The 25167-nt window shown below is 36.1% G+C and overlaps 1 protein-coding gene across 1 annotated transcript in view; it reads right to left on the bottom strand.

The window, feature by feature from the left end:
* Window positions 1-989: 989 nt before the first annotated feature.
* TSBP1 (testis expressed basic protein 1) overlaps window positions 990-25167 on the bottom strand; it is a 74258-nt gene continuing 50080 nt past the window's right edge. Inside the window, 3 exon segments of the mRNA XM_088023768.1 lie at window positions 990-1921; window positions 6457-6471; window positions 7195-7215. Coding sequence (XP_087879894.1) covers window positions 990-1921; window positions 6457-6471; window positions 7195-7215 — 968 coding nt within the window.

The raw sequence follows: 25167 nt of genomic DNA, 5'->3' as shown, positions 1-25167 counted from the left end.
TTCAAAAGTTATGGAGTCATCAATTTTTTTCTTTTCCTTACTCATATGTAGTCATCATGAAGTAGTGATTTTTCTTTGAAAAAATACTTTATATCTATCCCTTCTATTTATTCTCTTTCCATCACTTATACTCCAACTCCAACACCTCTTCACTAGATTTACTACTTACGATGTTTCTCTTCAGTCTATTTTGTACAATTACAAGATTAACACTTTGGTACTGCAAACTTATGCACCTAACTCTCCTTCCCAAATACCCTAGAAGACTTCCCAGTTGCCTGAATAAAATATAAATTCCTGGTTTGTTTTTCATATTCCTTCAGAATCTTCTTCTAACCCTCCTTTTCAAAATTATACTCCAGAGTGCAGTCATGAGCCTACTGCAACAGTAAAATTGCTTACTTCTCCTAGAGCACAGTGTGGCAGTCTTGAATTCCTTTGCCTTTTTTGTACTCTTGCTACCTCACTCAGTGTATCAATCTTATCCATCTTTTAAGACACATATACCACCATTCCCTTCCCCAGGAAGATATCCCCTTTATATTCTCATCCCAAGAGGTTGCTAACTCATACCATCCATCTAAACTACATTTTGACAGATTTTTCTTTTAAAAAATTGTTCTGTGTACACATATCACTATATGTGTTAAAAGCTATTTTATTGCAGGGAGTCAGATATATTTTTCTGTACCCCTTATTGCTAGAACAGTGCCTTATGAACATTTAGCCTACCATGAGGAGCTTTGATTGATTGATTGGTTAGGCTGTCACTGAGTTAAAAGTTATAGAAGGAAATTATACATTTTTTTAGTCAAAATGTTTTATTTCAGAAAGTATCCAGTTTCTTCACTAAGGCATAAAAGTATCAACTTAGAAAACAAAGAATTGGAAGCTGAGATTTGTGGCCAAGAGGACTAAAAATGGTGAAACGTTTATAGTAGACATTCTGTAGATGTATAAATTAAAGGGATTCTATAATTATGATCCATTTAAGCAATAACTGGGTTGTGACTTGTATCTGGAGGATGGGAATCATAATAATCAGTTGACTTATGAACTTTCATTTTATTTGCCCTTACTCTTTCCATCTTTTTGTTGTACTTTCTTCCCTTACTTGTCTTTGCTCCTTACTGAACTTTTTTTTTACTCTTAAGTTCTGATTTTTTCTTTCCTTTAACTTCGCGCTTTCCTTCATCACTTTTCTTCATAGCATCATTTTCTTCTGTATCTGTCTTCTTCCTTGCATCTCCCTGCTTTCCTTGATCCTCAGAATTCTCTCTCTTTACTCGAGTCCCTTGAACTTGTGGTAATTCAGACTCACTATTGTCTACTGGGGACTTCTGTCCTTGGGGTATTCCAGCTTCACTATTCTCTACCTGGGACTCCTGGCCTTCTGGTATTCTGGTGTCACTCTTTACTTGAGATCCCTGTCCTTGTCTTATTGCAGACTCACTCTTCTTTACTTGAGATCCCTGTCCTTGTCTTATTCCAGACTCACTCTTCTTTACTTGGGATCCCTGTCCCTGTGGTATTCCAGACTCACTCTTCTTTACTTGGTCCTCCTGTTCTTGTGGTATTCCAGTATCATTCATCTCTACTTGGGCCTCCTGTTCTTGTGGTATTCCCATGTCACTCACCTTTACTTGGTCTTCCTCTTTTAGTATCCTGGTGTCACTCTCCGTTTCCCTGACCTCCATTCCTATCTTGCTTTTCTCCAACTCAGTGCCTTTTGCTTTGCTTTTTGACTCTGGTTTGTGCCTTGATGTCAAGGATTCATCAGAATCTGTGATTTCTTTCTTTAATGTTTTCTTGTTTTCTTCTTGGCTGCTCTCAGACTTTATAGTGGCTCCATTTTTTAGAAACTTGGCCTTGAAATCTGATTTTTTTGCAAGTTCTGCATCCATGTAACCTGGAAATATAACTGAGCACACAACAAAAGTGCACAATTTAGATATCGAGTACTTTCTCTTTATTCCTACTTTTTCCCCTGATATTGGTTTATTTTTTGTCTTAAAACTGAAAAACTGGAGATAACTTGAGATTTCCTGAAAATATAAAATGATGGAACTCTACATTTAAAATTATATGAGTATTGATAATATTCCAGACTCTCTTCAATAAATTGGAAGATTATTGAAAGAAGAGGTAAAATGTATTACAAATGAACTGGCTGGCATACATTCAGTACATTATGGCTGAAGATTAATGCTTAATAGCTAAAGGAGGATGTATTCTGAAAAGAAATGGAATTTATTTTTAGAAAAAAATTGTGCAAAAAAGCAATAATTGTTTCTTAAAATGGAAAAAACTCAAAATATGCTTTGGATGTTGAATATAAGAATGTCTCATTATTCAAAAGTATTAATAGTACTAGCTGGTAATCACTGGGTGCTTATCATATATCAGGCGCTCACTGTTCTGAGCATTTTATGTAAAGTATTAACTCATTTAATCCTCACAACAACCATATAGGGCAGGTGCTATTATTATCCCCATTTTACAGATGAAGAAACTGAGGTACAGAAAGTTTAAATGAATGTGAATATGCCTTGGAGTCAGTAAATGGTGGAGCTGGGATTTGAACCTGAAAAGTCAGACTTCAGAGTTCATTCTTAACCAATGGCTTAGACTGCTCCTTATGATACCTGCAAACTCACTTTGCAAAAATTTCTGGTCCCTTTTTCCATGTTTAGGTAAGTCAGCTTTACTATGTCTCAATTTCTGTGTGATCTAATAAAACCTGAATTTTTAATTTTAATTTTAATTTAATTTTTTTTAAGATTTTATTTATTTGACAGAGAGAGAGACAGCGAGAGAAGGAACACAAACAGGGGGAGTGGGAGAGGGAGAAGCAGGCTTCCCACTGAGCAGGGAGCCTGATGTGGGGCTTGATACCAGGACCCTGGGATCATGACCTGAGCCGAAGACAGACACTTAATGACTGAGCCACCCAGGTGCCCCCAAACTGAAATTTTTAGCTTCTGCTTTCTTTTTTCTTGTTTTAGTGATTTGGTTCCCTGATTAAGAAAAAAAATGTTACCAGGAAGAATTCTGTGGGTTCTTGCTATGAGCAGTAGCATACCTTCCTTTAAGAAAACCTATTTAAATATTTAATGTAGTAGAAAGAATACTGAATTTAAAAGCTGAATCAGAACACTTGGGTTTAGTATTCTTGCTAGCTGGGTTTATTTGGGTAAATCCCAAAGACTCACCTTCGTTATATTTGGTTTGCTCTGCCGACTTTGTAGAATTATTTAAGGATTCTAGACAAATGTTAAGGACCATCGCTTATACAGACAGACTGGTTCAAATCCTTGCTTCATACCTAACTAGCCAGGTGAGCTTACTTAGCAAACTGTACTTTGTTATCTGTAAAATGGGTGCAATAGTAGTAGCTACTTCACAGAGGTGTTATGAGAATTAAATAATATTATCTAAGTAAAGCACTTAATGCAGTGCATGGAGCATAGTAAGTAGTCCAATAAATATTGGCTATTACTACTACTAAATGAGATCATACAGGCAAAAATTTTCTGATCTGTCAAGAAAAGACATTCTTAGTTCCAATCCAATTCTTTAGAGGAATGGTTAATTGCTTTACAGGAAGATTTCTTGCTTAAAAATTAACATTTTTTTTCATAGAAATAGCCTTTTGGTATGTTTAGGGTTTGATGTCTGAAATATTGATGCCCACATAACCGAATTACAAGTTGCAGAAGGTGAGACACACCTGCATTAGGTAAGAAGGTAACTATGAATCAAAAGAGATGCTGTAGGTATCTTAAAAATAACATTAAGAACCTTACAATAATGCTTTCTGAACCTTTTGTGTATTTTTTCCTCCCTAATGATTATTTAATAAGACATTTTATTCTAGATAAACCCACTTCCAATTTACTAATGAAAATCAGTAGTAATATATCCTAAGCATTTTTGTACTTAAAAAGAGAGTTCAGAATATTTTGAAATCTGACAGTACTACCAGTGGACACTTGTTTTCTGGGAGGATGTGGTGTGGTGTGGAGAAGAGCATGTTTTTCCACTGAAGCTTCCAACCTTACAAATTTGGTGGAATGTGCTCCTAAACAAGCTGACTTTTCATAATATATGAATATTTTTAGTTTTACCATCTCTTGGGAATAATTTTTTTCATATTTACTACTGTGTATACTACTGCAGGACCCATTTTTAAGCTAACTTTACCTCCTAAATTATATAGATTTTGTTAATCAAAGGTAAGTATTCTAGGATTTAGAGAAACAATGTTTATTCTAGCTACACTTTTCCTCATTTTATAGGATTTTAAAGACTTTTATTCTTTTTCCCACCAAACTAAAAAATACGTCTAGTCACTTCTAATAGTATCTTCATATCCTTGGTTGTTTTAATATCTTTGCTGTATATTTTCCATCTTGAACTTAACTGCATTGTAGAAGTAAGCTACAAATTATTATTCCACCAAATCCTAAGTTCTTCCTTCCCTTCTCTCAAATTTCCAGATAGTGCACAAATCTTTTTTTCCCCTGGGATCTCATAATCTTTATAATATAAAGATTTGTAAGCCCTGGCTGAAAGTCCATTTATTGCACACAGTAGGCTATATGGCAAAATTCTAATTATAAGGGAAATATTTAATCAAGACCTTGGCAATCATTATAATGTATTCAGGCTACTTAAAGATTTTAAGCTAGATTAATTTTTGTTAAAGCTAAAAGATATCATGAGTTAGCTATCAGAGTAATAATTCTAATTATATGATACTTAAAATAACTAGACTATGGGCCTTATTAGAAAATGATTCCTATGAAGTTCTTAACCCAGTGGCTGTCAGGGAGAGCACACTCAGATCTAGACCATAAAGATCTGTTAAGCATTAGAGGGATGACTCATTGTAGATCTCAGTCCCTGATTTAACATTTTTAAAAAAATCATACGTGGAGATGAGAAATTAAGAGACTTAACTTGAAAGGGTTATGAAGTTTGATGAGCTGATCTGTCTTATATCTTTCTTTGAACAATGAATTAAACCTTAATCTCTTTTTGCTAAAAATATCAACTGGGAAGAATATGTTTGAAATATTGTCAACAAGAATATATCTTACAAGAAAAAGTTTTAAAAGGTTGAACTGACTTTTTTCCTGGCAATTTAAAAAAACCATAGTCATTGAAAATGAATTCACTTCCAGGGAGGGCCTTAGCCTATGATGCCTTCCCAAAGCCCTCTTTCTTTTTGTAAAGAAAACATACACACTCTTATCACTTTCCCCATGTGGGGAGGTCATTTGAGAGAGGCAGATACATCACGACTGCTCTGAATGTGTATTATTTTTTGTACTGTGAATGCAAAGAAAACAATTATCCCTTTCAACTTCCCCTCCTGCCACTCACAAACCCACTCTCTTAGTGTGAACTGAGAAAGAAGAACAATTAAATATAAAGATGCATTTTGTGTTTGTTAGTGTTTGGAAAGTTCAAGATGCTTGAAATATATCTTACTAAATTTAAGTTTTACTTGCTTCTTATGGTTGTATATTTATAGAGTTTTAAGAATTATTATTCTGTTTCATATGATTTTCTTGAAGAGCTGAGGCATTAAATAATCCTGATGGGAAATCTGAATTTAGATAACAGTTAAAAGCCAAACATTAATCTAAATAGGATGTCTTTTATTTTTAAAACTATTCTTTTGTGTACATTTAATTATATATCTTCTCTAGTGGATGTATATTTGTATTGACAAACATTTTATTTATAGATATGGTTTCAGGACTAATCACAAAAAAGGCCTCTGTGGTTCAGTATAGAAGGCAACGTGTTGGTGTGGAAAGAGTATGTACTTCCGAGACAGGAAGTCCTGGACTTAGATCCTGACAATGCTGTTTACCAACTCTTTAACCTTGGGCAAGTGTGAGCAAATTTACTGATCTGTAAAGTGGGTAATAACAATAGCTAGCAGACAGGCTAAGAATAAGAGATAATGTTTTTGAAAATGCCTAGCACAGTGCACAGTATATAGAAGGGCTCAATACCTACTATTCCTCAAAAGTAAAGTTACTTAGAAGGCAAGAGAAAATAAAGTTTTTTCTTAACTAGTTATTTTTTCTGGTAATATGATTCAGTGGACCTTCACTTATAACCACAAAAAGAGTTCTAAATTAGCAGCAAAAACTCACAAAACTTAGAAACCAATCTTTCTTTCATTATAGTTTGCTGGGAGTTAGAAAGGAGATTCTTTTTCAGAGCCTAGAAGATGGCCAGAGATTATGGCATCCTTTTGTATGAACTTCATCTCCTCTACAGCTGTCTCTCCAAAAGAGTTATTTAAAATATTAGAAGATTCTGGAGAATAGGAACATTGAAAATGTCCTTAGAAACACAAGTCTCTATTTTGGGAGTGGAAACAGCAAAACCAGAAAATATAAACAATGTAAAATATCACAGTTGAGAATAACTTACCCATAGGAGATAGTGCTAAAAATAAAACACAAAAGATCGATCAGTGGGAATTTTCTAACTCAAGGAAAATCCCACTCCCAATAATAATACCCTTTGTAGGTGAATGCAGAAGCAGCATCTCCAAGTACTATAAAACCCTCTGTTTCATCCTCAGGAGTGCTGCTGGCCAACGCTCCACATCCTACTTTACAGAGACAGGTTTCTTTAGGATACCATTTGTTAATGCATGATAGAATCCTTGCGTAGGTAATATCTATTCTACTAAATTTCAAACTATTGCATTTCCTACTTTCATTGTTCTCTCATAAGTCAGTTTTTTACCCACTCCCCTTTAGATCAGTTGGAAAAATATGTAATGTTGGCCAATTATCAAAATCACCATCTTGTCCTGACACTTACTCTTTTTGTCAATTTTAGGTGATTTTCTTTTTTTAGTGAAAATTATCCATTGTCAGATGATAGCACAAGGAAAACAGGCTCCCTTGTGATAAACTAGCTGGGAATTCTTGCTACCAATAATCTTTGGTAGAAAATCACCAGAATTATGAGACAAGACCATTATATTTTGTTCCAAAAGGGAAATAGTAAAGAAGAAATCAAAGTATGAGAAAATAACTTATTTAAGAAATATTGACTACTCTAAGGTAGAAGAACATGAAATACAAAAAAATTGGGTAACAAAAACTCAAAGGTCCTAGACACAGAAATAGGTAAGGCAAAGAAATGATCCAAACTTACTGATTTTTCCAGAGCTGTCCACTGAAAGAGATAAGAAAAAAACATCAGCAGGTGTTGGGCTTTCCCTTCTTACACAAAGCCACACTCCTCCGCACTGGATGGGCAGAATCTGTGTCATGAACAACTAAGTTCCTTTTATTTAGATGTAGGGAACCTTCCTTATCCCTCCCCTTCCTCTTGGTCTGTTATTGTTTAGAAAGATCTTGTGATTAGCTATTTTATGAAAATATTTTTATTAAATATATTTACATATTGTACAAATTCAAGGTGTTCAACATGTCAATTTGGTACATTAGTATATTATAATATGATTGCCATTGTAGCAATAATTAGAACCTCTATGACATTACATAATGATCCTTTCCTGTGGTTGTAACCATGAAGTTCTAGTCTCTTGGCAAGTTTGGTGACTGTCATACAATATTGTTGTCTATATTCACTATACTATGCATTAGATCTCTAGGACTTATTTACTACTTGTAAATATGTACCTTTGAATAGCACCTGCCCTATCCCCCCACCCACAATTCCCTAGTAACCCCCATTTTACTTTCTTTTTAAAATAAATTTGGCTTTCCAGATTCCACATATAAATGATACCATACAGTACTTGTCTTCCCCTGTCAGACTTACTCATTCAGCTTATGCTCGTGTTTTTGCAAATGGCACGATGTCCTCCTTTCTGTTGAAGAATATATCCTGTGTGTGTGTGTGTGTGTGTGTGTGTGACATCCTCTTTATCAATTCATCCATTGGTATGGGCAATTAGTTTGTTTCTGTACCTTGGCTGTTGTGAATAATGTTGCAATAAACATGAACGTATATGTATTTTTTGATATCCTGTTTTAATTTCCTTTGGATATATACCCAGAATGGAATTGCTGCATCATATGGTAGGTCTATTTTTAATATTTTGATGAACCTCAACGTTGTTTTCCATAGTGGTTGAGCCAATTTACATTCCCACTAACAGTGTACAGGGGTTCCCTTTTCTCCATATCCTTGCCAAAACTTACATTTTGTTTTTGATCATAGCCATTCTAGCAGGTATGAGGGGATATCTCATTGTGGTTTTGATTACATTTCTCTTGATGATTAGTGATGTTGACCACTTTTCATGTACCTGTTGAGCACTTGGATGTCTTCTTTGGAAAAATATCTATTCAGTTCCTCTGCCAAATTTGTAATCAGATTCTTTTTTGTTATGGAATTGTATGAGTTCTTTATATATTTTGGATATTAACTCATTGTCTAATATATGGTTTGCAAAAAGTTTTTCCCATTCCATGGGTTGTCTTTTCCCTTTGTTAATTGTTTCTGTTGATGTGCAGAAGCCTTTAAATTTGATGTAGTCCAACCTGTTGATTTTTGTTTTTGTTATTTGTGCTTTTGGTGTCATGTCCGGAAAATCAATGCCAAGACCAGCATTGAGGAGCTTCTTCTCTACGTTTTCTTCTAAGATTTTTATGGTATCAGGTTTTATGTTTAAATCTATGATCCATTTCAAGTTAATTTTTGTGAGCTGTGTGAGATAGAGGTATAATTTTATTGTTCTTCATGTTTTTTAAGGTTTCATTTTAATTCCAGTTGGTTAAAATACAGTGTTATATTAGTTCCTGGTGTACAATATACTGATTCAATACTTCCATACAACACCTTGTGCTCATGACAGCAAGGGCACTCCTTAATCCCCATCACCTATTTTACCCACCCTCCCACCCACCACCATCAGTTTGTTCTCTATAATTAAGTCTGTTTCTTGGTTTGTCTCTCTTTTCTCTCCTTTTCCCCCCTTTCCTCTTTTGTTTTGTTTTTTAAATTCCACATATGAGTGAAATAATATGGTATTTGTCTTTCTCTGACTGACTTATTTCACTTAGCATAATATAATCTAGCACCATCCATGTCCTTGCAAATGGCAATATCTCATTCTTTTTTATGGCTCAATAACATTCCATTGTTATTCCACTTCTTTATCCATTCATCAGTTGATGGACATGTGGGCTGCTTCCATAATTTGGCTATTGTAAATAATGTTGCTATAAACATAGGGGTGCACATATCCATTTGAATTAGTATTTTAGTATCCTTTGGGTAAATACCCAGTAATGTAATAGCTGGATCATAAGGTAGTTTCTATTTTTCACTTTTTGAGGAATCTCCATTCTGTTTTCCACAGTGATTGCACGAGTTTGCATTCCCAGCAACGGTGCACCAGTGCTCCTTTTTCTCCAGTCTCACCAATACCTGCTATTTCTTCTCTTTTTGATTTTAGCCATTCTGACAGGTATGAGGTGATATCTCACAGTAGTTTTGATTTGCATTTCCCTGATGATGATTAATGATGAAGAATTTTTCACGTGTCCGTTGACCATCTGTATGTCTTCTTTGGAAAAATGTCTTTTCATGTCTTCTGCCCATTTTTAATTGGATTATTTGTTTTTTGGTTGTTGAGTTTTATAAGTTTTTTTATATATTTTTGATACTAACCCTTTATCAGATATGTCATTTGCAAATATCTTCTGCCATTCCATAGGTTGCCTTTTAGTTTTGTTGATTGTTTCCTTTGCTGTGCAGAAGATTTTTATTTTGATGTAGTCCCAATAGTTTGTTTGCTTTTGTTTCCCTTGCCTCGGGAGACATATCTAGAAAAATGTTGCTATAGCTGATGTCAAAGAAGTTATTGCCTGTGTTCACTTCTACAATTTTTATGGTTTCAGGTCTCACATTTAGGACTTCAAACTATTTTGAATTTATTTTTGTGTGTGGTGTAAGAAAGTGGTCCAATTTCATTCTTTTGCATGTAAATGTCCAGTTTTCCCAACACCATTTGTTGAAGAGACTGTCTTTATTCTACTGGATATTCCTTTTGCTTTGTCAAAGTTGAATTGACAGTATTATTATATTATTATTTCTGGGTTTTCTACTCTGTTCCATTGATCTATGTGTCTATTTTTGGCCAGTACCATAGTGTTTTGATTACTGGAGCTTTGTAATATAACTTAAAATCCAGAATCGTGATGCCTCCAGATTTACTTTTCTTCTTCAAGATTGTTTTGGCTATTCAAGGTCTTTTATGGTTCCATACAAATTTTTGGATTGTGTGTTCTAGTTCTGTGAAAAATGCTGTTGTTATTTTGATAAGAATTGCATTAAATGTGTAGATTGCTTTGGGTAGTATAGACATTTTAACAATATTTTTTCTTATAATCCATAAGCATGGAATGTCTTTCCATTTCTGTCACCTTCAATTTCTTTCATCAGTGTTTTATAGTTTTCAGAGTACAGGTCTTTTACCTCTTTGGTTAGGTTTATTCCTAGGTATCTTATTATTTTGGGTACAATTGTAAATGAGATTGTTTTCTTAGTTTCTCCTGCTGCTTCATTATTGATCTATAGAAATAAAACAGATTTTGGCATATTGATTTTGTATACTGTGACCTTACTGAATTCTTTTATCAGTTCTAGCCATTTTTTCATGGAGTCCTTGGGTTTTCCATATATACTGTCATGTCATCTGCAAATAGTGAAAGTGTTACTTCTTTACCAGTTTGGATGTCTTTTATTCCTTTTTGTTTTCTGATTGCTGTGGCTAGGACTTCCAGTACTATGTTTGTTTGTTTTTTTTAAGATTTTATTTATTTTGACAGAGAGAGTACAGGAAGGGGGAATGGCAGGCAGAGGGAGAGGGAGAAGCAGACTCCCTGCTCATCAGGAAGCCCGATGCAGGGCTCGATCCCAGGACCCTGGGATCATGACCCAAGCCGAAGGCAGACGCTTAACCATCTGAGCCACCCAGGCGCCCCTTCCAGTGCTATGTTGAATAAAAGTGGTGAGTAGACATCGTTGCCTTGTTCCTGACCTTAAGGGAAAAGCTCCCAGGTTTTCCCCATTGAGGATGATGTTAGCTGTGAGTTTTTCACATATGGCCTTTATTATGTTGAGTTTATTATTTTGAGTTATTATGTTGAGGTATGTTCCCTCTAAACCTACTTTGCTGAGGGTTTTTAATCATGAATGGATGTTGCACTTCATCAGATGCTTTTTCTCCATCTATTGAAATGATCATTCTTATGCTTTATCTCACGATGTGATGTATCACTCTGATTTATTTGCAAATATTGAACCACCCTTGCAACCCAGGAATAAATCCCACTTGATCATGGTGAATAATTTTTTTAATGTATTGTTGGATTTGGTTTGCTAGTATTTTATTGAGGACTTTTGCATCTATGTTCATCAGAGATATTAGCCTGTAAGTTCTCTCTCTCTTTTTTTTTCATGGTGTCTTTTTTTTTTTTTAATTTGAGACAGAGTGAGAACGAGAGAGATCAGAGAGGGAGGGAGAAAGGGAAAGGGAGAAGCAGACTCCCTGCTGAGCAGAGAGCCTGACACGGAGCTCTGTCTCGGGACCCCGAGATCATGACCTGAGCCAAAGGCAGATACTTAACTGAATGAGCCACCCAGGTGCCCCTTTCATAGTGTCTTTATCTGGTTTTGATATCAGGGCAATGGTGGCCTCATGGAATGAACGTGGAAGTTTTTCTTCCTTTTCTATTTTTTGGAATAGCTTGAGAATTAAAGGTATTAACTCTTCTTTAAATGTTTGGTAAAATTTTCCAGCGAAGCCATCTGGTCTTTCATTTGTTGCTAGTTTTTTGATTACTGATTCATTTTCTTTACTGGTTATCAGTCTGTTCAAATATTCTATTTCTTCCTGTTTCTGTTTTGATAGGTTATGTTTGTAGGAATTTATTCATTTTTCTAGGTTGTCCAATTTGTTGGCATATAGTTTTTCATAATATTCTCTTATGATTGTATTTCTATGGTATTGGTTGTTATTTTTTCTCTCTTATTTGTAATTTTATTTATTTTGGTCTTTTCTTTTTTTGTTGATAAGTTTGGCTAGAAGTTTATCCATTTTAGTGATTTTTTTCAAAGAACCAGCTCCTGGTTTCATGGGTCTTTTTTTAGTTTCTATAGAATTTATTTATGCTGTAATCTTTATTATTTTCTTCCTTCTGCTGGTTTTGGGTTTTGTTTGTTGTTCTTTTTCTAGTTCCTTTAGGTGTAAGGTTAGGTTTTTTTAGTTGAGAATTTTCTTGCTTCTTGAGGTAGGCCTGTATTGCTATACACTTCCTTCTTAGAACCACTTTTCCTGCATCTCAAAGGTTTTGAACATTGTATTTTCACTTTCATTTGTTTCCATGTATTTTTAAATTTTTTTTCTTTTATTTTCTGGCTGACCCATTCATTGCTTAGTAGCTTATTATTTAACCTCTACATATTTGTGGTCTTTCCCTATTTTTTTCTTATGGTGGAGTTCTAGTTTCTTAGCCATGTGGTCAGAAAAGATTCATGGTATGATTTTGACCTTTTTGAATTGGTTGACAGTTGCTTTGTGGACTAATATGTGATCTATTCTGGAGAATATTCCATGTGCAGTTGAAAAGAATGTGTATTCTGCTGTTTTAGGATGGAACTTTCTGAATGTACCTGTTAAATATCTTAGTTCCAGTGTGTCATTCAAAGTTATTGTTTCCTTGTTGATTTGCTATAAGGGGGGTGTTAAAATCCCCTACTATTATTATTGTTCTGCACGTTTGTATCTTGTTTTCCCGGCACAATTTGTTAAAAAGATTATCCTTTCTCCATTGAATGTTTTTGGCTCCCTCCTTGAATATTAGTTGACTGTATATGCGGGTGTTTAATTCTGGCCTCGCGATTCAGTTCTATTGGTTCATGTGTCTATTTTCATGTCAATACCATACTGTTTTTAGTATTATAGCTTTATAGTATAGTTTAAAATCAGCAAGTGTGATACCTCTAGCTTTTTTTTCCCCACTCCTCTGGATTGCTTAACTTGACTGAGCCACACAGGCTTTCCAAGAATGCACATTTCTAAGGAGTTGGCAGGGATGCCGATACTGATGTTCCAGGGACCGCACTCTGACATCCATAGCTCTAACCTGGCCTGTTGACGGGACAGAAAACTGACTAAAGAGCACACCTGTGGCCTGGGTGGGACCTCTTTGCTCTCTGGGCCACACCAGGAACTTCCCTATGCATGTTCCTAAGTTTATTATTTTTGCTTATGTGTTTGTCCTCTGCTGAATTACATATGCCCTAAAAACTAGAGCCCACAGCTATTTCTGTTAAAACCTGGCCCCACTCCATCAATCACAGAACCCAAATCACTACTTGTTACAATGGAAGGTTTCCTTCACTCTCACCACTGTCCCCCGGCCCCGCCACAGACCTTGGTCTTCTGGGACATAGAAGACATGTCACAACACTACATTTTTGCAAAAAGAGCCCTGCAGGACCTCTGAAGAGGGACTTCTCACCTCTTGTGCTACTCAAGTTTGGCTAAATCACTATCTTTCTTACCTGGGGGATGACAGTGACTTCTCCCTGTGACTTGTATGTTGTGTTCCTTCTCAAGGTTTGGGAAGTTCTCAGCTAATATTTCTTTAAATAAACTCTCTGTATCCTTCTCCCTCTCTTCTCCTTTATCCTCTTGTGACTGGAAGTATTTCTGTATTCCTATTCTCCACGTCATTTATTCTTTCTCCATCTGGTCTGCCCTGTTACCTATGCTCTCAATTCCATTCTTCATCTGATTTATGACTTTTACAGTTCCAGCATTTATTTTTTTAAATAATTTCAATCTCTTAGGTAGAAGACTTATTCTCTTCATTAATTTTATTTCGAAATTTATTGAATTTTCTGAGTTTTCTTGTAGCTCATTGCATTTCTTCAGAACAGCTACATACAAGAAACAAGTGTTGCATGAAACAAAAGAACTTCAAAATACATGGGAGAAAAAACTGATAGAACTGAAAAGAGAAATAGAAAAATTTATAGTTAAATTCAACACTCCATTCTCAGCAATTGATAGAACTACTAGATAGAACATGAAAGAAGTGAGAGAATCAGCCATGCAGATGTCTGAGTGAATTCAGGCAGAGAGGACAATGAGTAAACCAGTCTGGGGTAGGAATGTTTCTAGACCATCTGAGGGACAGAAAGATGGCAAGTGTGGCTGGAACAAAATAAAAAAAAAAATAAGATGAAGGAAAGCTATTAAGAGAGTTGTAGGGGACAGATCTTCCAAGACCTTCTTCTGAGAGGTGCTGTAATGACTTTGACTTTGAATCAAGAAAGATGGAGAGTTATTAGTGGATCATAAGCAGAGGGGTGACCTGAATCTTAAAAGGATCCCTGTGGCTGCTGTATTGGTACTGGCTAGAAGGCAAGGGTGAAATCAGAGCAATCGGAGAGATGAAGGTAACTTGGATCACAGTGAGAGTCATAAAGGTAGTGAGAAATACCAGGTTCTTATATCATACTGATGGATCTGCTGTCCTACTATATAGCACTGTATCCTGCAAGGAATCTTGAATGGTACCTTAGAAGGAAGAATTATGGAAGTGGGAGCAGAGAAGAACTGTGTTTCTGATCCCTGATATCTGATTCTGATATAAAAATGAGAGGGGTATATATAATATATAATTTTTTCTTTATTATATATATATTATTATATATAATATAATGAGGGGGATATATTTATATATAATTATATATATATAAAATATAGAATTTTTCTTTTTCATTTCTCTATTGATGGTCACTTAGGTTGCTCCTATATCTTGACTATTGTAAATAATGCTGTGATAAACATAAGGGTGCATATATCTTTTCAAATTAATGTTTTTACTTTCTTTGGGTAAATTATTGGATCACATGGTATTTCTTTTTTTAATTTGAGAAACCTCCATCTCTTTTCCACTGTGCAAAACAATTTACATTCCCACCAACAGTGCACCAGGGTTCCTTTTTTTCCACATCTTCAACACTTGTTCCTTTAGCCATTCTGACAAGTGTGAGGTGATAGCTCATTGTGGTTTTGATTTGTGTTCCCCTGATAAATAGTTGCATTGAGCATCTTTTCATGTGTCTGTTGGTCATCTGTATGTCTTCTTTGGAAAAATAGCTAGTCAAATCTTCTGCCTATTTTAAAATCAGATTGTTTGTTTTCAGAAGTTCTTAATTTTAGTGACGTCCAGCTTATCAATTATTTCTTTCATGAATCATGTCCTATTATATCTAAAAAGTTGTTACCAGTGCTCACTTTGGCAGCACATATACTAAAAAGTCATTACCATACCCAAAGTCATTTAGCTTTTCTCTGATGTTATCTTCTAAGAGTGTTATAGTTTTGAGTTTTATATTTAGGTCTGTGATCCATTTTGAGTTAATTTTTGTGAAGAGTGTAAAATATGGGAGATTTATTTATTGGTAAGTGGATGTCCAGTTGTTCTAACGTTATTTGTTGAAAAGAATATCTTTGTTCCATTGTGTTGTCTTTGCTCCTTTGTCAAAGATCAGTTGACTGTATTTATGTGGGACTGTTTCTGAGCCGTCTATTCTGTTCCACTGATTTGTCTATTTGCTTACCAATACCACACTATCTGGATTACTGTAGCTTTATAGGTAAGTCATGAGGGTGAGTAGTGTCAGTCCTCCAACTTTGTTCTCCTTCAATATTGTATTGGCTATTCTGGGTCTTTGGCTTCTTCATATAAATTTTAGAATCAGTTTGTCAATATCAAAAAAACATCTTGCTGGGATTTTGATGGCATTGCACTCAATCTATAGATTAACTTGGGAAGAATTGACGTTTTGACAATATTGATTCTTCCTATTCATGAACATGGAACATCTTTCTATTTATTTTGTTCTTCTTTGGTTTTATTTATGAGTTTTGTTAATCTTTGTTTTCTAATTGGTGCATTCAAAACAACAGTTTTTTGTTTGCTTGTTTTTATGGAAACACAAATTTTTGTGGTTTGCCTGAATGGTATGAAAGGCAAGTCTCAATCAACTCTTTCAAGGAGGAGAAGTCAGAAAAGGCTTTCAAAGTATTGCTCTTAACCCTTTTTCACTGACCAGCAGTGGTGGTTCAGGTTTAGATATAATAAACTTTATGAAGGAGAGGACAAAGATCAGCCTTTCTTATTTGTCTTCAACTCTATTTTAAAGTTAGTGTTTTCTTTGTTTGCACGTACAGTTTGTCCCTCCTAATACTCTCATTTATACTCATATCTTCTCATTATATGCTTTCCACCTTTTATCTTTTGGAATTTTGCTTTGTGACCATAGAGCTTTGGATTGAAATATAAATTTCTTAGTGTGTTATTTCCATGGTTTTTCCTGTGGTCTGACCCCAACATATTTTATCAACATTGTTTGCCTTCGTTTCTCTTCTGTAACTCAATACTGTAACTAAATGAACAACTGTTTTTCTTTATCCTTGCCATTCTGTGGACGTTTGACATACCCCTCACCCCAAAACTATTTGTAAATTAAAGGATTACCAGAAAATGTGGAAAGGAAGAGATGGAAAATAATCTAACTCTCAGATTTCAGAGTGGCCAGGTGTCAAAAGTATCAGTGCAAATAAAAGAACTCAGATGTTAACAGAGGACCACAGGAAACTGAGGAAGCAATTAGAACTTACCAGCTGCTACTGGACCAATTACTAAAAAATAAAATAAAATATATTAAAATTATATACTTAGTTCCTATTGAAAATCTACTTGGAACATTGGAAAAGGGATTTGGGAAACATTAAATCTTATATGAATATGCTATACCTTATTAATTCAATATTAACTACACTTTAATAACCTAAATATCCAGGCCATTTTGGAAGGCCTGTTTGATGGGTTATATAAGTAAAGTTACTTTTTCTAATTAAATAATTTTTTTTTAACATTCTTAACCATGTCCAAGGGTCACAATCTTGCAGGAAACTGGCTACCAGTTAAAGCTTAGTAACTTAAGTTCCTTCTTCATTTTCTTCTCTGTATTTCAACATTCTATCTGCCTTTCAAAACCCTATCACCACATGTCAGCTCTCATCATATTCCTTTTTGCAATACAGTAAGTTTATTTATAACTATCAACTTAAAAAGTTTTGTCATGATAATTTTTTGTGTGTGTTTCTTTTTCTTTCTGGTAATCTCTGGGGTTTGATCAGGATTCTAAATCTGGCTTAAGAAGTAGCACAAATAAGACATGTAACCCATGTAAGATGATGGTTCTTGCACATCTTTTAAGGGTGGAGAATAGGTAGAGTGAAGATCAGTTATAATAACAAATGAGAAATCCCAAGAGCTTCAATCTCTTGATTCTCTTCAATAGTCCTAAATCTTTCATGGTAGTTATCTTTAGAGTAAGCAAAATGGAATTGTGTTTAGCCCCTCTTCCTTTTCTTATCAGTTTTTATGAGAATTTAAAATTCTTTGGGAGCTCGCAATGAATATTTAGATATCACTCATTTTGCTTTTCTTCCCATTTCAATCTCTTACCTCATAATGTCTTTGGTCTATTCTTTATTCTCTATAACATTATTATTTTAGGTTTTTTTTAAATCTGAGCTAAATTCTTTATAACTTCAGGAAATTCTATTTTTTAATGAAAAGTCCATATTATGCCTGTCCTCTTTATCCTTTGCATCAATAGATTTCTCACTTAAAATCTGTAATTTTAGGACATGCGAAAAATCTGACAGCAAAGAGATGGGAAAATATGCCACTTAAGTTTGCATTAACAGAAGTCATTACAGCCCATGAGAGCATGAAACCTGAACCCTGTGGGAGTTCAAAGGATGCTAGAATTGCCAAGCAACAGTGTTGATGGGTTTGGGGAAAAAAATGAAACAAAACAAAACTTTAATCAACCTAACACAAAATTTAAACTCACCAAAATTCTGTTACTAATCATACTCTTTATAGCAGAAATAGAAAACACTTCCTGAAACTATCCTCCCTTCTAAGAAGGAAGCTGCAAAGAAATAGGATAAATTAACTCCTCCATTGTTTTGTCCAGTAACCTTGGGCAAAGGTCAAAGGATGCTGGAGGCATCAGTATACCCCCAACTTTATATAAACTGCAGGCAACAGAGTGGTGGGGGATGGCATGCAAAACTATTATTGTTATGTTGTTAGGAGTTATTAATGTCTAGATTTTAGTTTCCAGTTAGTATCAAATATTAATTTCTCACAATCATTATTGATAAGCATTATTTATGAGTTTTGAGCTAATAGTTATAAAGACTGTTATAAAACTAATATTATGAGTTTTGAGCTAATAGCTATAAAGACTGTTATTACAATAAATTAAAGATTCATTCTTTGCTCATCAGTCATTTAGAAGAGTTGAAATACAGTCATTAGATGAAAATGGCTGCCCTTTGTATATGAGGTAGAGGGAATATGGAGAGCTGCTGAAAGACAGGCAACTGATGGGTTTATATAGAAAATCTCATCCAAGTCAAAGTCATACCTTCACCTAGGGTCTTGAACAAATTCATTTGTCTTTTTTTAAAAAATTTTTTATTGTTATGTTAATCACCATACATTACATCATTAGCTTTTGATGTAGTGTTCCATGATTCATTGTTTGTGCATAACACCCAGTGCTCCACGCAGAGTGTGCCCTCTTTAATACCCATCACCAGGCTAACCCATTCCCTCAACCCCATTCCCTCTAGAACCCTCAGTTTGTTTTTCAGAGTCCATCGTCTCTCATGGTTCGTCTCCCCCTCCGACTTACTCCCCTTCATTCTTTCCCTCCTGCTATTTTCTTCTTCTTTTTTTTTCTTAACATACATTGCATTATTTGTTTCAGAGGTACAGATCTGTGATTCAACAGTCTTGCACAATTCACAGCGCTCACCATAGCACATACCTTCCCCAATGTCTATCACCCAGCCACCCACTCCCTTCCCACCTCCCACCACTCCAGCAACCCTCAGTTTGTTTCCTGAGATTAAGAATTCCTCATATCAGTGAGGTCATATGATACATGTTTTTCTCTGATTGACTTATTTCACTCAGCATAACACCCTCCAGTTCCATCCACGTTGTTGCAAATGGCAAGATCTCATTCCTTTTGATGGCTGCATAATATTCCATTGTGTATATATACCACTTCTCTTTATCCATTCATCTGTCGATGGACATCTTGGCTCTTTCCACAGTTTGGCTATTGTGGTCATTGATGCTATAAACATTGGGATGCACGTACCACTTCGGATCCCTACATTTGTATCTTTGTGGTAAATACCCAGTAGTGCAATTGCTGGATCGTATGGTAGTTCTATTTTCAACTGTTTGAGGAACCTCCATACTGTTTTCCAGAGTGGCTGCACCAGCTTGCATTCCCACCAACAGTATAGGAGGGTTCCCCTTTCTCCACATCCCCGCCAACATCTGTCGTTTCCTGACTTGTTAATTTTAGCCATTCTGACTGGTGTGAGGTGGTATCTCATGGAGCTTTTGATTTGGATTTCCCTCATGCCGAGTGATGCTGAGCACTTTTTCATGTGTCTGTTGGCCATTTGGATGTCTTCTTTGGAAAAATGTCTGTTCATGTCTTCTGCCCATTTCTTGATTGGATTATTTGTTCTTTGGGTGTTGAGTTTGATAAGTTCTTTATAGATTTTGGATACTAGCCCTTTATCTGATATGTCATTTGCAAATATTTTCTCCCATTCTGTCTGTTGTCTTTTGGTTTTGTGGACTGTTTCTTTTGCTGTGCAAAAGCTTTTATCTTGAAATCCCAATAGTTCATTTTTGCCCTGGCTTCCTTGCCTTTGGCGATGTTTCTAGGAAGAAGTTGCTGCAGGTGAGGTGGAAGAGGTTGCTGCCTGTGTTCTCCTTTAGGATTTTGATGGACTCCTGTCCACGTTTAGGTCTTTCAACCATTTGGAGTCTATTTTTGTGTGTGGTGTAAGGAAATGGTCCAGTTTCATTCTTCTGCATGTGGCTGTCCAATTTTCCCAACACCATTTGTTGAAGAAACTGTCTTTTTGCCATTGGACATTCTTTCCTACTTTGTCAAAGATTAGTTGACCATAGAGTTGAGGGCCCATATCTGGGCTCTCTATTCTGTTCCATTGATCTATGTGTCTGTTTTTGTGCCAGTACCTTACTGTCTTGATGATGACAGCTTTGTAATAGAGCTGGAAGTCCGGAATTGTGATGCCACCAGCTTTGCTTTTCTTTTTCAATATTCCTCTGGCTATTCAGGGTCTCTTCTGGTTCCATACAAATTTTAGGATTCTTTGTTCCATTTCTTTGAAAAAGGTGGATGGTATTTTGATGGGGATTGCATTGAATGTGTAGATTGCTCTAGATGGCATTGACATCTTCACAATATTTGTTCTTCCAATCCATGAGCATGAAACGTTTTTCCATTTCTTTGTGTCTTCTTCAACTTCTTTCATGAGTATTTTATAGTTTTCTGAGTACAGATCCTTTGCCTCCTTGGTTAAATTTATTCCTAGGTATCTTATGGTTTTGGGTGCAATTGTAAATGGGATCGACTCCTTAATTTGTCTCTCTTCTGCCTTGTTGTTGGTGTATAGGAATGCCACTGATTTCTGTGCATTGATTTTATATCCTGCCACCTTACTGAATGCCTGTATGAGTTCTAGCAGTTTGGGGGTGGAGTCTTTTGGGTTCTCCACATAAAGTATCATATCATCTGCAAAGAGTGAGAGTTTGACTTCTTCTTTGCCACTTTGGATGCCATTGATTTCTTTTTGTTGTCTGATTGCTGTGGCTAGAACTTCTAGTACTATGTTGAACAGCAGTGGTGATAGTGGACATCCCTGCCGCCTTCCTGACCTTAGGGGAAAAGCTCTCAGCTTTTCCCCATTGAGTATGATATTCGCTGTAGGTTTTTCATAGATGGCTTATATGATATTGAGGTATGTATCCTCTATCCCTATACTCTGAAGAGTTTTGATCAAGAAAGGATGCTGTACTTTGTCAAATGCTTTTTCTGCATCTATTGAGAGGATCATATGATTCTTGTTCTTTCTTTTGTTAACGTAGTGTATCACGTTGATTGATTTGCGGATGTTGAACCAGCCTTGCAGCCCAGGGATAAATCCCACTTGGTCGTGGTGAATAATCCTTTTAATGTACTGTTGGATCCTATTGGCTAGTATTTTGGTGAGAATTTTTGCATCCATGTTCATCAAGGATATTGGTCTGTCATTCTCCTTTTTGATGGGGTCTATGTCTGGTTTTGGGAATCAAGGTAATGGTTGCCTCATAAAATGAGTTTGGAAGTTTTCCTTCCATTTCTATTTTTTGGAACAGTTTCAGGAGACTAGGTATTAATTCTTCTTGAAATGTTTGGTAGAATTCCCCTGGGAAGCCATCTGGCCCCGGGCTTTTGTTTCTTGGGAGATTTTTGATGACTGCTTCAATTTCCTTAGTGGTTATAGGTCTGTTCAGGTTTTCTATTTCTTCCTGGTTCAATTTTGGTAGTTGATACATTTCTAGGAATGCATCCATTTCTTCCAGGTCATCTAATTTGCTGGCATAGAGTTGTTCATAATATGTTCTTATACTTGTTTGTATTTCTTTGGTGTTGGTTGTGGTCTCTCCTCTTTCGTTCATGATTTTGTTGATTTGGGTCATTTCTCTTTTCTTTTTGATAAGTCTGCCCAGGGGTTTATCAATCTTGTTAATTCTTTCAAAGAACCAGCTCCTAGTTTCGTTGATCTGTTCTAGTGTTCTTTTGGTTTCTATTTCATTGATTTCTGCTCTGATCTTTATGATTTCTCTTCTCCTGCTGGGTTTAGGCTTTATTTGCTGTTTTTTCTCTAGCTCCTTTAGGTGTAGGGTTAGGTTGTGTTTTTGAGACCCTTCTTTTTTCTTGAGAAAGGCTTGTATTGTTATATACTTTCCTCTCAGGACTGCCTTTGCTGTATCCCAAAGATTTTGAACAGTTGTGTTTTCATTTTCATTGGTTTCCATGATTTTTTTTAATTCTTCTTTAATTTCCTGGTTGACCCATTCATTCTTCAGTAGGATGCTCTTTAGCCTCCATGTATTTGAGTTCTTTCCGACTTTCTCTTGTGATTGAATTCTAGTTTCAAAGCATTGTGGTCTGAAAATACGCAGGGAATAATCCCAATATTTTGGTACCAGTTGAGACCTGATTTTTGACCTAGGATGTGATCAATTCTGGAGAATGTTCCATGGGCACTAGAGAAGAAAGTGTATTCCGTTGCTTTGGGATGGAATGTTCTGAATATGTCTGTGAAGTCCATTTGGTCCATTGTTTCATTTAAAGTCTTTATTTCCTTGTTGATCTTTTGCTTTGATGATCTGTCCATTTCAGTCAGGGGGGTGTTAAAGTCCCCCACTATTATTGTATTGTTGTCAATGTGTTTCTTTGATTTTGTTATTAATTTCCTTATAAAATTGGCTGCTCCCATGTTAGCGGCATAGATATTTACAATTGTTAGATCTTCTTGTTGGATAGACCCTTTAAGTAGGATATAGTGTCCTTCTTCATCTCTTATTACAGTCTTTGTTTTAAAATCTAATTTGTCTGATATAAGGATTGCCAGTGTCCATTAGCATGGTAAATGGTTTTCCACCCCCTCACTTTCAATCTAGGGGTGTCTTTGGGTCTAAAATGAGTCTCTTGCAGACAGCATATTGATGGGTCTTGTTTTTTAATCCAATCTGATAGCCTGTGTCTTTTGATTGGGGCATTGAGCCCATTTACATTCAGCGTAACTATTGAAAGATATGAATTTAGTGCCATTGTATTGCCTGTAAGGTGACTGTGACTGTATATTGTCTGTGTTCCTTTCTGATCTATGCTGCTTTTAAGCTCTCTGCTTAGAGGACCCCTTTCAATATTTCTTGGAGGGCTGGTTTCGTGTTTGCAAATTCCTTTAGTTTTTGTTTGTCCTGGAAGCTTTTTATCTCTCCTTCAATTTTCAATGACAGCCTAGCTGGATATAGTATTCTTGGCTGCATATTTTTCTTGTTTAGTTCTCTGAAGATATCATGGCAGTCCTTTCTGGCCTGCCAAGTCTTTGTGGGTAGGTCTGTTGCCAATCTAATGTTTCTACCATTGTAGGTTACGTATCTCTTCTCCCGAGCTGCTTTCAGGATTTTCTCTTTGTCTCTGAGACTCGTAAGTTTTACTATTAGATGTCAGGGTGTTGACCTATTTTTATTGATTTTGAGAGGGGTTCTCTGTGCCTCCTGGATTTTGATGCCTGTTTCCTTCCCCACATTAGGGAAGTTCTCTGCTATTATTTGCTCCAATATACCTTCTGCCCCTCTCTCTCTTTCTTCTTCTTCTGGGATCCCAATTATTCTAATGTTGTTTCATCTTATCGTATCGCTTATCTCTCGAATTCTGCCCTGTGATCCTGTAGTTGTTTCTCTCTCTCTTTCTCAGCCTCTTTATTTTCCATCATTCGGTCTTCTATATCGCTGATTCTCTCTTCTGCCTCATTTATCCTAGCGGTTAGTGCCCCCATTTTTGATTGCACCTCATTAATAGCTTTTTTGATTTCGACTTGGTTAGATTTTAGTTCTTTTATTTCTCCAGAAGAGGTTTCTCTAAAAACTTCAACGCTTTTTTCAAGCGCAGCTAGTATCTTTAAAGTCACGATTCTGAACTCTAGGTCCGACATCGTACTAATATCCATATTGAGTAGGTCCCTGGCAGACGGTACTACCTCTTGTTTTTTTTGCTGAGGTGATTTTTTTCGTCTTGTCATTTTGTCCAGAAGAGAATAGATGAATGAGAGAACAAAATGCTAACAGGTTAAGAACGTCCCCAGCATATATACTCTATACAAATCAGAAAAGACCTGAATCCAGGGGAAAAGAAAGGGAAAGAAAGAAAAAAGAAAGAAGAGAAAAAAAAAAGAAAAAGAAAAAGATAAAAACAGAGAAAAACAGAACAAAACAAAAAAAAAAACAGAATATGATCAAATATGATCAGGCTAGTGCATAGATCAGTGCCACACACTGGATTTTGGGCTTATTTTGGTCTGTTAGAAGAAAGTGCCTCCTAAGATTTTAAAGGAAGAAAGACTTATATATGTACAAAATAAGGGTTGATACAATGAAGGGATGGAAGATGAGTGTAAAGATGAAAATTATAAAAGATTTTATAAAAGGCATTGATAAGATAAGAAGTTGTTTGAGAAAAGAAAGCAGATTAAAGAAAAAAAAAGGGAGAGAATGTGATCAGGCAGGAGACTAGAACAAAGCCATACACCAGTGATTTAGGGTATATTTTGATCTGTTAGAAGAAACTGTATCTCAAAATTTTAAAGTGAGAACAACTCATATATATATGCCAAAATAAGGGTAACTACTATGAAGGGATAAAATATGACTCTAAAAAAGAAAAATAAAAATTGTTTTTTTTTTAAAGGGATTGATAAGATGTTGGTTGAAAAAGGGAAAAAGAAAAATTCAAAAAAAACAGTTAAAAAAATTAACTTTGGAAAACTAATGAATCATGGTAAAAAAGCCATGAATTCTATGTGCAGTATTCCCCTAGCGCTAGAGTTCTCCCATTCTCCTTGATCGGTAAACTTCGTCTTGGCTTGCTGGCTGTTCCTGCTGATATGGGAGAGGGGCCTGTTGCCGTGGTTCCCAAATGTCTTTGCCGGAGGCGGAATTGCCCCGCCCTTGTTGGTCCGGGCTAAGCAATCTGCTCGGGTTTGCTCTCGGGAGCTTTTGTTCCCTGCAAGCTCTCCGTATAGCTTTGGAGGACCAGAGTGAAAATAGTGGCTTCCCAATCTCCGCCCGGAGGAGCCGAGAACTCAGGGCCCCGCTCCTCAGTGCACCCTCAGAGAAAAGCAGTCACTCCCGTGTCCCCAGTGTCCAGCTGCACTCCGTGCTCACCGGGCCTGTGACCGAGAATTTCTATCTCTGGCTCCAGACCCCGTGTAGAGTCTCCAAACGCAGCAGATCCCTGTGGTGCATTCCCATGCTGCTCCTCCCAGGGGAGGAAGGGGACTCTCCCTGGATCTGCTGCTTGTTGGGTCTCTGCTGGAGGAGCAGTGGCCCGACTGTGCCGCAGGTCACAGTTTATGGCAACCCCGAGCTGAGAGCCCGAGCC

Source organism: Eumetopias jubatus, unplaced genomic scaffold (genome assembly GCF_037043125.1).
Source record: "Eumetopias jubatus isolate StellerSeaLion01/CBP00866 unplaced genomic scaffold, mEumJub1_p1.0 scaffold_6, whole genome shotgun sequence".
Lineage (NCBI taxonomy): Eukaryota > Metazoa > Chordata > Mammalia > Carnivora > Otariidae > Eumetopias > Eumetopias jubatus.
This window is presented reverse-complemented; position numbering and strand designations above follow the sequence as displayed.